This window comes from Mytilus trossulus, chromosome 11 (assembly GCF_036588685.1).
Source record: "Mytilus trossulus isolate FHL-02 chromosome 11, PNRI_Mtr1.1.1.hap1, whole genome shotgun sequence".
Lineage (NCBI taxonomy): Eukaryota > Metazoa > Mollusca > Bivalvia > Mytilida > Mytilidae > Mytilus > Mytilus trossulus.
The window spans coordinates 58,068,186-58,084,739 of NC_086383.1; the positions used below are offsets into that span (position 1 = coordinate 58,068,186).

Below are 16,554 nucleotides of genomic sequence, written 5' to 3' on the forward strand. Positions count from 1 at the left end.
GGAAAATCAATACCAATTGACCACAATATCAACTAGTGACATCCTAAAATGATATTCGATATCATAAATTATAAGAGAACCCAATCTATAGTCAGGTCCGTGTAATTGGTTTAAATTATTTGTTTACTCTTAAATAAATGTTTTCAGTTTTAATTACTATATTTGCATGAGTGAGTTTTGTCGTCATTAAAATTGTATAACGGAAGAAAAAAGAATTGATATCTTGTTGGAGTGCAGATTACTTTTAAATTGCATTATCGAATAATTCATTGTGAATTCAAATAGATCATAAGGCATACAAACTGACTCTAAACGATCGCAGAAAGGAAAAAGAGAAATTATTTCTCTTTTCTGATACTTAAAACTTCTTAATGATGAAAATAACTGGAAATAGAGTGAATATTAAAACACTTCACGAAGATATTTTACATATTCAAAACTGAATTGGGAACGGATATTTTTATTTTCATAGCTATGAACATATGCATATTGTAGTGACAGTATATCCAAACATACGTTGAAGCAGGTCAGCTGACTTTTAAAAGAAACAAATCAGAATGATCACATTTCTATATACGAAACTAAAACATCTACAAAATGAATATTTTATGTTTGATTGATTTTATTCCATTGTATTAGTACTGTTAATTTTGTAACAGTCCACAACGTAGCGGCTGGTATCTACCAGAAGTTGTTATACATATCAACATACTTTGAAGCAAGTAAGCAGACTTAAAAAGAAACGATACGTAAGCAGCTGCAAAATGAAAACTGTGATTTGTTTACTTTTATTCCATTGCATGAGAACTGTTTATCTTGCAACAGTGCACAACGTTACAGGTGGTACATATCAAAAGAACAAACAATTGGACTCGTTTGTCATGCTAGCCTTCCCTCATATGGGACCACAGATGTGTATGAAGGAATGTTTAATGCATACAAACTGCAATGCAGTTAATTTTGACAAGAATAATTATATATGCCAGTTACTACAAGCTAACTATCCAGGAGATGCGCTTGAAAGTGTTGATGGCATATTTTTCTCAGAAAAAGCCAATTGGAACAAGGTAAAGAATTTTTTTTTAATTTAAATTTCCTGTTTACAAAACTATGATTTTTTTTCGAAAACTAAGGATTTACTTATCTCAGGTATAGATTACCTTAGTCGTATTTGGCAAAACCTTTTGGAATATGGGTACTCAATACGTTTAAAATTTATACTTGTTTGGCTTGATAACTATTTTGATCTGAGCGTCACTGATGAGTTTTATGTAAACAAAACGCGCATATGGCGTATTAAATTATGATGGTACCTTGACAACTTTTATCATGACTTATTTATTCTAAATTCATATGTAACACCTATACCTATTTTGATTATAGTATCCAGGTTTCTTTCTGTAATCAACTTTGTTTGTTTTATTTTTGACTTATGATGTTTTTTGATTGGAAGGTTACAATTTTGTTGCTATTTTTTGCTATTTATATATAAAGATTTAGAATCTATATTTTTGGGAAATAAAACAAAACAAGAAAAGTCGCATTAGTTTTTTTTCGCTTTGCATTGTTCGCATGGCTTTGGCTTTGCTCAAATACCGTACTAGAAATCCGATTCTCTCTTGTCATAGTATAGTGCTTTCAATGCCAAATTGTTCAATACAAAATAAGTAACTATTTACAGCTTGAAAAGAAAACTTTTTCAAGTTTCAAAAAAAGAACATTTTGTTATCATATGCCTTTTTTTCTATATCTGAGTGTCACTGAATATTTTGGGGTCTATCTTTCAGGATTTTGATGCTTGTTGGCCAAACACCTGTCCGCCGGATACCAAATGCTATGTTCTCTATCCAGACGAAAGGTTCTGTCATACATACGGTAGGTGACATCAAAGTTTGTCTTTATTTTGTAAACACATTGTATATACAATTATATATACAACCGTATTCAAAACATTTTGTTGACATGTTTATATATATATATATAGATATTTCATCTTGATTAAGTCAGAACCCGAAGAAAGTTATGTGGTATGCGAACTGTATAACCATATACAAATAAAGGAATATTTTATATCTTTGACTAAATATTATAATCTTAATCATATTCAAATTCAATTAAATTTTTGAATTATTAAGGCTTTTCTTCCTCAGGAATATATCACCTTAGCTGTATTTTGCAAAACCTTTAGGAATTTGTGGTACTAAATGCTTTATATTTCTAAAGGTCAGAACAGACGAAAAGATGGTTCAATCCTGAAATCATTTATTTACATTGCTATATAGTATAGTAACTAAAATTGCGTACTTCATATTACTATAGGCTCTTTGAGTTCTTTTGGTCGGGCGCTTTGGGCTCTAATAATTCTACGCTCGTGGCTTCCATTAAGGTGATTTGAACTGCTCTGTTTAGGTGCTTTGATCTATTCATTTCCAGCACTATTCTTTGGTTCCATTGTTTTGAGGTGTTCTGTTCTTATAAATTTCCACAACAAAAGTACATTCAGTACATATATGGGAGTACCCGCAGTTACTTACAGCTAGTTCAAAGTCAATAAAAATTCACAAAATATCATGTTTGTAGGATAAAAATATCAAACCGTACACGTCCAGCTAGTTCAAAGTTAATTACAACTAATAAAATATCATTAACTAAGACTGAAATATCAATCAGTGCACATCCAACATCCAATGGAGTGTAAAGACGTCATAAACAATCCGGGAAACATATGACATTGTGTTATGCAAAACTATAGGTATCAACAGATTGTAAATCCGTAAATGTACATATGTGTATATGCTCAGCCTGGTATCAATTTACTGATAACTGAGAGTATGTTTTTTTTACAAAATACATATATCTATTTTAATAGACGAATATATTAAAAATTAAATACACAAAAAGAGTTTTAAAAGCAGCATTGATATATACATATACATTTTGTAGTTGTTGCGTTTGTTCTGACAATTGTTTCCGCCGGTTCTGTAACGTCCTTCCCGTCTGGTCGTTTCAGTTGCATGTGTTCATAATGATCAGTGTTTTCTTCTGTTTTATTCAGGGTGTTTTTCTTTATTCTATTTAGTTGTTATCATCTGTTTAGTTAAGTTTTTTTCTTTTTTCTGTTTAGTTGTTATCGTCTGTTTTATTAAGTCTTTTTTTCTTTTATTCTATTTAGTTGTTATCGTCAGTTTTGTTCAGGTTTTTTTTCCTTTTACTCTGTTGAGTTGTTTTTGTCTGTTCTGTTTATTTGCTTTCGTCTTTTATAAACAGCTATTTTCGTCTGTGGATCTGTTTTTATTCGTTACATACCAATTGTCGTGGCTTTCGGGACAGCAGATGAACCACGGATCTAAATGTTCAACGAATATCATTGTCTTGTGGATTTGTATGCAGAGATGGTCAAAACCACGAAATCAGATATCCATAAAAATGTTTCTGATGCATCTGTGATCCCAAGACATCCGTTTCATCTTCACAAAACTTATCAGTGACGGTCATATCAAAATAGTTAGAAAGCCAAACAATTATAAAGTTGAAGAGAATTTAGGACCCAAAATTCCAAAAAAGTTGTTCCAAATATGGCTAAGGTAACTAAACTCATCATAGATACCAGGATTAAATTTTGTATTTACTCCAGACGCGCATTTCGTTGCGTTTCGTCTACGAAAGACTCATCAGTGCTGCTCGTATCTAAAATGTTAAAAAGTCAAAATAAAGTACGAAGTTATGCCAGGGATATGAATGTCCTTAGTATTTCGAATAATTTATACTTTTTCGAACAGTAAATCTATAAAATGAATTTCCATAGTCTTTGTAAAATGTAACACCACCTAATCAGGCCCTTTCAGAAAAGAACATACTGGAAAGTAGCACAAATTTAAAAAATAGTTTCGACTACTAAAAGTAAATCTTAAAACTATGTAGCATATGTTTTATCAATTAAGGTATTTAGTTTTAAATGCATAATTTTTTGTGAGTTGTTTGTGGCTTTGAAGTAGCTGTCAGTTAACTGCGAGTACTCTCAGATCTGTTCCTAGTGTCGTTTTGTTGTTGGGATGTACAAGTACCTGTCCACGTCCACTCTTATATTAATCCATCTGATGAGTTAAGCCTTTTTAAACTGATTTTCATAGTTCGTTCTCATATTGTACTGTATACCACTGTCCCATGTTAGCGGAGGGTTGGGATCCCGCTTACATGTTTAACCCCGCCACAATCTCTATGTATGTACCTGTCCGAAGTCAGTAGCCTGTAATTCAGTGGTTGTCGTTTGTATATGTTACATTATTGTTTTCTTTCATTTTTTACATAAATTAGGCCGTTAGTTTTCTCGTTTGAATAGTTTTAAATTGTCCTTTCGGTGCTTTTTATAGCTGACTATGCGGTATTGGTTTTGCTCATTGTTTAAGGTAGCACTTCACTGTTAGAAAATAAAATTAAAAATGTTTTATCATCTCCTTTTCCTGGATTTCTAAAGCATTAACCTAACTGTTTGTGTTGTACATTTGCATATGTATGTAATTAGTATTTTTCATAGATTTGATTTGAAAAAATAAAAGGGTGAAAATTAATTCATTTTATGTGTATGCATGGCATCATTTTGCATTTATTTTCCCTAAAATATTGCAAAAAAGGGGGTGAACATGTCACATATCCCCCCAAAATTTGGATCTAACTAGAATTTCAATGCCTTTGAGTGATACCTTTTTAGAAACTGTTTCCATAAATTTTCCTAATGATTAAATAAAAAATGGGTGTCTTGATGTGATGTGTTCAAAGTGGATAGGACCAAGACTAAATTGTGTGAGTCTTATGAAATTTTGGTATACAAACTAGCCTTCACCTGAAAGAATGATGTGACAAACATAAAAAAGGTTATCTGAAGAAAGAATATAAAACAGGCAAGGGGTGATTTACGTTGCAATTTAAGGAAATGCATTGAATTACACATTACATTTGTGAAATTTTTTGCTGCATTAGACATTAAGTGCAACAACTTGTGAAAAATGTAATGCATTACCATGTATTACAATTTCAAACTTGCAATATATCATGCCTGATATACATTGACTTTAAAAATATAGAAGAGCATACATATCAAATACGTGTGTTCTTGTCAGTTGATTTTGTTAGGTGGAAATAGCTTAATTCAATCAATTGCGTCGAAGCACTCATTAAAAGCTTCCAAAACACCAAGTCTTAAAAACAATTCATCCTGCAATTGGGTGTTCTACTATACAGATACAGCCCTACAGATATCGCTATGCTGTATCTGTATACTATACAGATATCGCTTTAAAGCTCCGCCCACTGCCGGACTAAGTATTGTATAAACCTGCGTGACCTCAGAATGTGTATTGCAGCAGCATTCCAATGACGCATTGATTGCGAATTAACGATTACTTTTTTAATACGTTCTGTTTGTTTTCAAACATTTCTTTAGAGCAACAAGAATCACACCAATTTTCTGATAACATACACACATGAACAGCAGTCTTTTCTACGATGACACCTATCGATTTCAAAACTTGAATGTGTATGATTTTTTTACAAAAACAACCATGTCAATTTTAGCATGCATGTTTAGTGAATGTCGAGTCTGAAGCGTAGGACAACTCGTACACTCATGTTTCAAATTGGACAATGTTTTGTTATTTGTTGTTACTGTTGATATTAGTTGTTATGTTGTTATGTTGTTATGTTAAAATAGATAATTATTCACCTTGAACGATGTTTTATTGTTGACCATTCGAGATTCTTTTTTTGCGAACCCGTCTTTAGCTGAATGTGTGATTACTGTATTACTACACGGGCCTCAAGGGATTTCAAACCGAAAATAAATGCAAAAAAATGTGTTTTTTGTGTCTTTCAAAACACAAATAATGTACAGAACTAATTGCAGGATAAAGACAATAACTGTTTAGTGTCTTTAAATATCAGAAGTATTTGTACTCGACTCGAAACATGTGTAGTAGCTCGCTAAAAACTCGCATACACCTTGTTTCCTAGCCTCGTACAAATACAGCTAATATTTAAAGACACTAAACAGTTATTGTCAATGTACTATACATTATGTTCTCCAAGGCTTGAATTCTTCAATCTCTGTTTTTGACTTTTTGTGTCGACGCTGTATGTTAAAATAAATTAACTATTCGTCTCAATTTGTTTAATGTCAATATTCAATAGATGCATCCAAAAATTCTTTTCATAAATCCAATTTTGGTTTTAATTAGTAAAGCACTATGTAATGTTGTCGATTTTAAACAGTGTGCAAACATAACAAAAATGCAATCCATCAACGCACCATTTCTCTTAACGGATGTGCAAATAACAAAAACAAAGACCATTTAATAAATAATGAATCTAGAATGAAATACAACAGTCAAAATGAGTATTTAAAACATTTCAATTGTTTCTAAGATTACTATACACCAGTGATGACGTCATTAATAAGCAGACGACAAAAAGTCTGTCTTTTTAATTCAAGTATCACTGATGAGTCTGTTTGTAGATGTAATTGGCCTACACTATTCCTTTACTTGAATCTATGATAAGTCTATGCTATTGATGCTGAAATAAAAAGTTTTTTCTTTTCACAAATTTAATTTTAATCAGTAAAGCACTATGTAATTATGTCGATTTTTCAATTTAAACAGTGTACACGATAAACAAACGAACAATACATAAATGCAATCCATCAACGCACCATTTCTCTTAACGAATGTGCAAATAACAAAAACGAGGACCATTTAATAAATAATGAATCTAGAATTAAATACAATAGTCAAATTGAGTATTTAAAACATTTCAATTGTATTTAAGATTACTATACACCAGTGATGACGTCATTAATACGCAGACGACAAAATGTCTGTCTTTTTAGTTCAAGTATCACTGATGAGTCTTTTTGTAGATGTAATTGGCCTACACTATTCTTTTACTTGAATCTATGATAAGTCTATGCTATTGATGCTGAAATAAAAAGTGTTTCTTTTCACAAATTTAATTTTAATCAGTAAAGCACTATGTAATTATGTCGATTTTTCAATTTAAACAGTGTACACGATAAACAAACGAACAATACATAAATGCAATCCATCAACGCACCATTTCTCTTAACGAATGTGCAAATAACAAAAACAAGGACCATTTAATAAATAATGAATCTAGAATTAAATACAATAGTCAAACTGAGTATTTAAAACATTTCAATTGTATTTAAGATTATAATACAACAGTGTCATGACGTCATTTATATGCAAATGATACAATGTCCATATTTTTATTCAGGTATCACTGATGAGTCTTTTTGTAGATGAAATTTGCGTATACTATTTTAGAACTTGAACCTATGCTAAAGATGCTGAAAATGGCGATTTATTTCATGTACTAGTATATTCCGTGTTGGTTGTTACATCGCTGATACTTATTCATTTATAGACCTTGTTCTATAACAATACGAATGTGGCTTTGTCGTCTGTGCATTAATAACTTCAGTTGTCAACATGTTGTTTTCTTCCATACTGGGATAATTTTGTACAAAAACCTAAAATAATCAAATTCCAAGCTTAATTTTTTTAAAGAGTTTCTCGTATCAAGAGGCATGAGAATGGTAAAAAAAACCTTTCATAATCCTGATTTTGTGCAGGAATTCTGTTTAAAAAATTTATCTATTGTCGGGTTGTTATCTCTTTGACATATTCCCCATTTCCATTCTCATTTAATGGTGGTTGTAGCAGAAATTCGACAATATATTCCGACACGTAATAGTTGATATATATACTATACGTTTATGTGAAAACTAGAACGTACTTGAACACAAAAAAACTTTCCAATTTTATTAGTTTATGTTTTTGTTGATTTAGCACTGTTCATTACTAGTATTGACAAGGTGATATTTTAAGTTATCTACGGCCATATCCGTAGATATGGATATTTTAACATCATGAAGTATCCAAATACACCCTGAGGCGAAGCCGAATGGTGTACAGGATACCACGGTGTCATCTTACGTTGTTTATATATCACATCGATGTTTCCATGTCTGTATTAAAATCAATAAACATAATCTATGTAGAACTGGAAAATGATATAATCATGTATTTAAATAGTAGATGTTTTTGTGTTCTGTTAAATTGTTCCTTTTAAAATTGTTATACGATGATGGCTGATGTACCCATATTTTGACTATTTTATTTATTGTGTCTGTTTATTTAACATCAATGTAAAGATAACAGAATTTAATGAGAATGTCATTAAAGTGAGAGGGTAAGCGCTATAGAACCAGGTTGAATCCACCATTTTCTGCATTTGAAAATGACTGTACCAAGTCAGGAATATAACAGTTCTTGTCCATTCGTTTTTGATGTGTTTTGTTATTTGATTTTGCCATGTGATTATGGACTTTCCGAATTGATTTTCCTTTAAGTTCAGTAATTTTACTTCTTACCGAATAGGACTTAAAACCGTTAATAAATTATTCCATAGTAACGAAGATTTGGGTTGAAAGTTGGTCTATATTTGTAGAAAATTGATGTGAAGCTAAATATAACATTCTTATTTTAGCGAAGATGTTGTTAACTGAGAACAGAAACAGAGTTACGATCCGGTTAAACTTGTCCATCCTTAAGGAGGTAGACTTAGATTAAGGGAAATAACTCTTAAAATCATCAGTACGTTTTTGTCAACCATTTTCATAAATATATTCTAAGCTTCTAGATTACATAGATTATTTCCAATCTGTTTCAGTTTCAGGTAAATGCTTAAAATACATTGATGATACTTGTCTGTTACAAACACATAACTGATTTAAAGTGTTATCTCCCTGACCCAATGTCTACCCCCTTAAGATACATTTATTCTTAAAGGATAATAATCCATGAATGTCATTATGTCTTTGAATATTGTTTTATTTGTATAAATATTGATATTATAGTAATCAATAAATTAAAACTAAACTGATATTATTGTTATATACATGAGGACTTTCACGGTTCTACAATTTGTCTATACCATTTGTATTTTGGCATTGCGCAAGGTCCTGTTTTTCGCTGATGGTTAATGACGTCTTACACTAAATCTATTTGTTGTTAAATGTATGACATTTAAGTCTTCGATATATGTTTTTTAAAGAGTTGTTAGTGCTTTGAACCAGCTTTCATAAGCGCGATTACTCTAAGAGAATTTATAGAAATTTTTTAGTAAATTATACTGTTCAATATATTATTTATTGACTATTTACGTTGAAGTCAACATTGTCACCCACATGCAACTGTTAGAAAGCAATTTACATTCAAACAACACATCCCACATATATGACCCATATGGATTACTATTACAAACAATACATCCCACATATATGACCCATAATGGATTGCATGTTAGACGAAACTGCTGAAATATCATTGAATTGGTCTTGATTATAAATCAACTGTTTACAAAATTTTACATTGTCTACCTCTGGAATAGATTACATAAGCTGCATTTGTTCAAACTTTTTTTTTATCCTCAATGCTCTTCAACTTTCGTACTTCGGCTGTTTAAAAAAAATAATATTTTGGTTTCGCGCGTCACTGATGAGTCCTTTGTAGACGAAACGTGCGTCACTGATGAGTCCTTTGTAGACAAAACGCGCGTCTGCCGCAAATACAAAATTCCAATCGTGGTATCTATGATGAGTGTAATCACATCAAAACATAATTTCTGTTGAAGTTTTTTCTTGAATGATGTACTTGAAGATTCAAAATGCTGATAAAAAACTCATCAAATAATTGTGTACGTTTATAAAAGATTAATGAAATTAATTAGTTGATGTTCATGTTGCTGTTTATAATAATTAAACCATATCACAGTCGTCCAACGATTAGAATTCCTGATTGTCTCACATACAGACATTAATAATTTTGTATTGCTTTATGTCAAAGCATAAAAATTGTACAATGAATACGACTATATCGATATACTAATTTCAACATTAGAAGTGGACTAAAATTGTTCGTTTGTTTTTCATATATATTTTATATACAAAATAATAATAATAATCTCTGCACACAAAAGCATAAACACAATAAGAAATTGAAAAGAACAGATTCTCGTGTTTACCACGCGTGTTTTAGTGAATAAAGACAATAGAGTTAATACTGTTTCAAAGATATAAAGCCATAAGACTGAGTTTATTCAAAATAACAAATATGTGGTAAAATTGCCAATGAGACAACTTTCTAGCAGACGGCGTAGAGGTTAGCAATCATTGGTGGCCTTAATTCTGCTGTTGTCTCCTCTTTAGTCGGGGTGTAGTCTCTTTTATATATTCCCCATTCCCATTGCCAATTTTATATTTTTTAGCCACTCCGTGCGATGACTACAATAATGAGTGTCAAAATGGTGGAGCATGCCGAAATGTGGCAAATGGGTTTGGTTGTCGCTGTGCAACGGGATTCTATGGAGAATATTGTGAATGTAAGTAAAGGAACAAAGGAACAACAAGTTGATATAAAGCAACGTCCTATTGACTAACTGAGGTTGCCATAGTTACAACAGCTAATCGTTAAGTCATATGATGTCACAATATATTGATTCAACATCTTTAAAATCATACCAAAGTTTGTTCAAAAACATTTAGTTTTCTGAATGACACCAAGACAGATCTTAATATTTTTTTGATATTTATACATTTAACTTGTTGAAACTATAAACTTTATCATAACATTTGACTAACTATAGAGAAGTTTCCCTGTGACTTTAACAGCGTCCTTTTTTGCCTCACAATAAGACATTCGAGCGTCCCTGATGAGACTTTTGAAACGAAACGCGTGTCTTGCGTACACATTTATTATCCTGACGATTTGTTTTGGCAAGTTTGTCTTGCACTTACTATGATTGTTTTATAATGTCAAAAATCATAGAATAAAATTTATAAGACAGTAAATTTCAAATTACATTGAATTTTATTGCAATGAAAATTTACCAAGTCCATCAATCATAATTCTTCATATTTCATCGCATTTTTTTTATTATATGGCTTTTAGCATGTTTAAGGTAATTAGTAAATCGGTTCGAACTCGAAAAACAACAACAACATACACCTAGCTCATTGCAAAATAAATTCCTACTAGCTCTCTTAAATAATCAGATGTAAAATGGTGGTAGTGCCGTAAAATATTTCACCCCCTTTTTTTTGGGAGGGGGGGGGGAATTTATTTTCATTTTGAGTATTTAATTCGAAACAGGTCTTTTCAATGTAGAGTGTATCAATATGCGTAAAATTGATAAAAATACATGTATAAACATGTTTAAGTTTACACATTTTATTTCAGCAACACCATGTACATCATCCCCATGTGTCCATGGAAACTGTGACGTCAGTGGTTCAGGATATATTTGTAACTGCTTAGACGGATATTACGGAGACACTTGTCAAAGTACGTAAGGACGCATGCGTTAGTTAGTATTGGTGTTTTGTAACGAGTTGACTTTTTGGCGATATTTTATTTCTTTTATATAGGATAATCACGGTTATTATATCCCCGCTAGAGAAAAAATACATTGAAGCAAGTCAATTCCATTGTATAGGTATATCCATCTATGTATCAAGGAGCTGTTACATTGTATAATGCACTTTAATGTTCAATTTTGGAAGTTTTGTGGACTTCCCTTTCTATGAATTTAACTGAGAGTCCGGTATACTTTTGTTTTAGCTTAAATATATTAATATTTCATTATTAAATCTGGATATTTAACATATCAAAACAAATAAAGAAAAATAATAGAATTGATAGAAACGTTATTTTGATGTTTATCAAATGCAATATACAAACTGCTACTTTTTTCAGATACTCCGTGTACGTCTGATCCTTGTTTGAACAATGGCGTTTGTTCTATTTCCGGTTCAAATTTTGCATGCGGTTGTCAAGACGGCTACAGTGGACCAGTATGCGAGAGTAAGTTTATAGTGTTTGGTTTTCCTAACGGCTACCTCTTGTAGATGGTTGTAAACAAATTTCTGCTAAGACCGCATTATAAACATAGAACACAGTTGGCGTTAGGATGACATGTTTATGATTTCCTTGTTTTGATGTTTGTGTTTGATGTTATCAGACGTTTAACATTTTTGGCTTTCCATACATATATCCTAGATCATACCCGATGAAGGTAAAAAATGATCACATGTCATAAACAATGAATTCTGATTAGGATTCTTAATATTGTTTTGTGGTTTCGTCATCTTAGTCTCACTTCAATTGTATCGAAAGTTTTTGCATGTCATTTGTTTCTCTGTTGCCTTAATAAATTGATTAATTCAAAAGTATTGGTTTGAGTTCAGCAAAAGAAGTTTTTCAAGTTTTATATAAAGAACATGTTACATTAAAACTTTGTCTTCCTGTTATTTCACAGATACTCCATGTACTCCACAACCTTGTTTGAACAGTGGAACCTGCTCAATTGTTGGATCCAGTTATACATGTACCTGCCCAACAGGGTATTCAGGTGCAACATGTCAGAGTAAGTAAACAATAACTTTTACAAGATGCTGAATAAATTTGATGTACCATATAAGTAATAGCTTTGATATACCATATACGGTAGAATTTTGATGTGGAATATGTTAAATAACCTTATGTAAAATAGTACATTTTAAGAAGTGCTGGACATCATGTATTGAGCATTCAAAGTATTAAAACTTGATCGGGATCAAAACCCCAAAATAGTAAATAGATTGGATTAAAGATATATTTACTTAAAATAAAAAGACACCAAACTTGATATCAAACATCGTGATTGAAAAACAATATAAAAATGTCCGTAAGAAATGTTAAAATCCATAAAAAAATCAATTTTTTGATGTTTTTATATCAACATACTGTGGATACATTAATATTAAAGGGATACCAATTTTCATGGATTTCGTGGTTTTAGATGAACCACGAATGTCAATACTAAACGAGGCTAAAATCTTATATGAAGACATTGCCTAAACCACAAAATCAAATATCCACAAAAACATAATTTTTCAAAAATCCGAAAATAAGTAGCCTGCAAAAAAATCGATTCGACAGCCACGCAAAGTAGTTAATCAGGCACGAATATAGTTCAGGTTACACCTAACTCTTACAAAGTATGCTATTCAATAAATATTGTATAAAGCATAAAAAATGTGTAAAAAGTAAAATCACAAAAATACTGAATAATTTTCCCTCCATGCACTGTATCTTCCCTCCTTTACCAACAAAAGACTCACTGCCATGAAATATCAAAGAGTGCTGAATGTGGTATAAAAACATCAACAAATCAAACTTGTATTATGCATGTAAATATATGCAGAAAGTTTGACTTAATGAATACCCTCATGGTAGTTCGCCTCTCAAATAGTTGGAGCAAGGGTTCAGTAGCATGCAGAAAGCGTGCATATGACCATTAACCTACATGAGACATCTGATTTAAAGTCCCTTTTCAGACAAGGTGTTCTGGCAACATAGTTTACTATAATTAACAATTTTTTATTTCTATACAACTATGTCAAACTTTGAATTCTCCTGAGTCTATCAATGGTTTATTCTAAAACAAATTAAACAGAATGATCAGTGGTTGATCCAGAATTTTTTTAAGGAGTGGATGTATTTTTAAAAAAACTGAATAAATTGAAAACTTAGCAAGGGGTAATTGTTTTGATTGATTTAAAAAAAGATGCCAATTCATGTGAAAAAAGTCATGATTAACTAATTAAAAAGTAAGATCGAATAGATTGAAAAATAAAAAGGCAGGACATAGATAACAACTAAAATAAAATAAAGGACACACATTTTAATCTAGCTCCACCTCCCCCGACATAAAAATCAAATGGTAGCTCTCTAAAATGTAGCACACATCTTTTACTGTTTACACCAAAATATAACGCACATTTTTAAATTACTGCATTTATTCAATGACATCACACAAGTGAACGAAAAATGTGTATTCCATAGAAATCTTAAATTGTATGTGTATATTTGTTTGTAGATGACCCCTGTCACAGTCTACCATGCAAAAATAGCGGAAGTTGTACTGTTTCTGGGTCAGTGTATACGTGTTCATGTACTACAGGGTTTCAAGGAACTCTATGCGAAGGTAATTATATTCTTCCTCAGTCATAAGAACCATCCATCATTACCGAACTGAACAAAGAAATAACACGACGGATGCCGTATACGGTGCAGGAAATGCTTACCCTTCCGGAGTACACGATTTCACTCCCGGATTTTAGTTGAGTTCGTGTTATTTCTTATTCATTATTTATAACTATTGATGTAGATGTCTTTTGGTTCAGTGAGTCTTTGTTTACTCCTTGGTTTTGATTGTTATTGTTTTATGCATATGAAATTATGATTTGATCGGCATAACGAAAAGGTTGTGAGATTGGATGCTCTGTAGAAAAAAAGCTGCACTTTGTTTGAGCATGTTACAATCACTTCACATGTACAAATGATGGCATTGAATCGTTATGGTGTCACTGTGCCCCTTCGAAGGAAGAGGTGAAAATGTTAAACGGATATTCAAACTCATTAATCGAAAACAAACTGAAAATGACGTGGATAAAAACGAATAAAAAATCAAAAGACAATCAATTGTACACAAAACACAACATATAAACCTTAAACCCGAGCACCACGAACCCAACTACCACACAGTAGTGATCGTAGATACAGGAACACATTAGATATCTATTTTGTATTCCACTACACTCTTTCGTGTTATGTTATTCGGAAACACGTTTTTCTTCAAGTGGTTCAAGTTTTCTATAGTGAGGTTTTAGAGCAAAGAATGTAATCTGCAAAAGCGAACAACATGTAGTACGGTGTATTTTAAAGTTAATCAACGGTAGATTCCCGATGTTAAAAATCAAATACGCTGGAACAGTAATGAATATTTTTTACGATTTAACAAGTGTTATGTTACCTAACTATAAAACCAGGTTTAATCTAACATTTTCCGAAGCTGGTACAAAGCAGGAATAATGCAGTTTGTTTTATCGTTAGATTTTGTCAGTTTTTAGAAGCTTTTTCTTTTTGAATTGTCTTGAAGTTCGGTATTTATTTCATACTTTTTTATGCCCCCCCGCTGTCATTCTTATATTTAGTTTTATTGATTCACTTAGTTCATTTCTTTAGATGTATGGATTTTTAACGTCGGCCAACTACTGTAGTCTTGAAAAATGGAAAAACACAAAAAATAAGATCCTTTTCGCCTAATCTCACTCTCACACATATAAACAAAACTGCTAAAAACTAATAGTTCTCTATATATATAAATAAATAAAAATATGTGGTAGGAGTTTGGTTTTAACGTTGGTCAACTACTGTTGCCTTTATTGCATGTAAGACAATCTTTTCTTATGAACAGTTTGAATACATTTTGTTTCCTATTATGCCAAACAGGTATTTAGCTTGCATTACTTTGACAAAAACATACACTATACCTTATGATTGTAAAGTGTTTGTTTGTTTATGAAACAATTCAGATATTAACACCAGAAAACGTTGTTTTACAAAATAGATTTCTAATAAATGTGTACCATGTACTGTTTTGACATAAAGTACTTATTTTTAAATCCTAATCATTCGAATTTCAATTAACTTGTTTCATGTTTAAATTGGCAGAAATTGTATTGGTTTTCCAAAATATATAAATAAATATATTTATAAACTTATATAAATGTTATTTTTTCAATTTTAGTGTAAATTAAGTAGGATACAATACAACTGACTTAACCATTTTATCTGAATTAATTTTTAACTAAGAATCATTTTAACATTAGAACATATACAGTATTGGTCCTTCGTAGTCTAATTAAAAAAGAGACAGAAACATCCAAAGAGACATTCAAACTAATATGTCGAAAACAATCTGAAAATTTCATGAAACTAAATGTAGCATCAAAATAAATGAATGTGATTGTGTTTGTGTTTGTTAACTAATTTTGAAACAATATATTTTTCTCATGTTTCAGATCCTGTGGCTGTGTAAAAAGAATGGACATCAACAGTTGTGATTTGAAAACGAGAACGAGGAATACATGCTTTGTTTGGTGTATACAATATGAACTATTATCTTCTATGTTGGTCTAGTGGAAATTATATTCAATTTTAAATGACGCCTGTTTCGGAATCCTATCTGTGAATATGAATTTATATTTTAATTTGTATAATTCATAAAAGAAATATTGTTAACCGTTATATTAAAACCTTATAATACTTTGGAAGACATAAAAATTAAGTTCACATTGTTGCAGTTTTTGACAGACGTTTACCTGAAATATATGGTTTTTTTTCTTTCTTATTTCAAGATTTAAATAAATAAAGTAAATCAGTTAAAATAATAATGTTTTATTTTCTGGTCTATTAATATTTTTTTTCTACTGGTTATAAGGAACATAGGACTAATAGTTAATATCAAAGAGGTAAACAAATGCATATTCAGGTATGAATAATTCCGCTTCGTACGACAAACATATATAACATTTTACAACTGCAATTGATATAAAATGGAAAACCATACAAGATCTTTGTCGCCTCAACCAACACT

At 31.1% G+C, this 16,554-nt stretch overlaps 1 protein-coding gene and 1 long non-coding RNA gene across 2 annotated transcripts; both read left to right on the forward strand.

The window, feature by feature from the left end:
- Window positions 1–626: 626 nt before the first annotated feature.
- On the forward strand, window positions 627–11,980 carry LOC134690194 (adhesive plaque matrix protein 2-like). The gene is made up of 5 exons (XM_063550170.1): window positions 627–1,067; window positions 1,788–1,875; window positions 10,342–10,455; window positions 11,313–11,417; window positions 11,829–11,980. The coding sequence occupies exons 1-5, from the start codon at window positions 765–767 to the stop codon at window positions 11,978–11,980; spliced, it is 762 nt and encodes a 253-aa protein (XP_063406240.1). The 5' UTR covers window positions 627–764.
- Window positions 11,981–12,390: 410 nt separating this feature from the next.
- On the forward strand, window positions 12,391–16,268 carry LOC134690503 (uncharacterized). The gene is made up of 3 exons (XR_010101949.1): window positions 12,391–12,498; window positions 13,993–14,100; window positions 15,980–16,268. It is a non-coding gene; the product is annotated as an uncharacterized LOC134690503 (long non-coding RNA).
- Window positions 16,269–16,554: the final 286 nt, after the last annotated feature.

Coding starts and splice junctions, on each gene's coding strand:
- LOC134690194 (XM_063550170.1), top strand. CDS start 765: ATGAAAACTGTGATTTGTTTACTTTTATTCCATTGCATGAGAACTGTT. Junction 1,876..10,341: donor AAGGTTCTGTCATACATACG/GTAGGTGACATC, acceptor TATATTTTTTAG/CCACTCCGTGCGATGACTAC. Junction 10,456..11,312: donor CTATGGAGAATATTGTGAAT/GTAAGTAAAGGA, acceptor ATTTTATTTCAG/CAACACCATGTACATCATCC.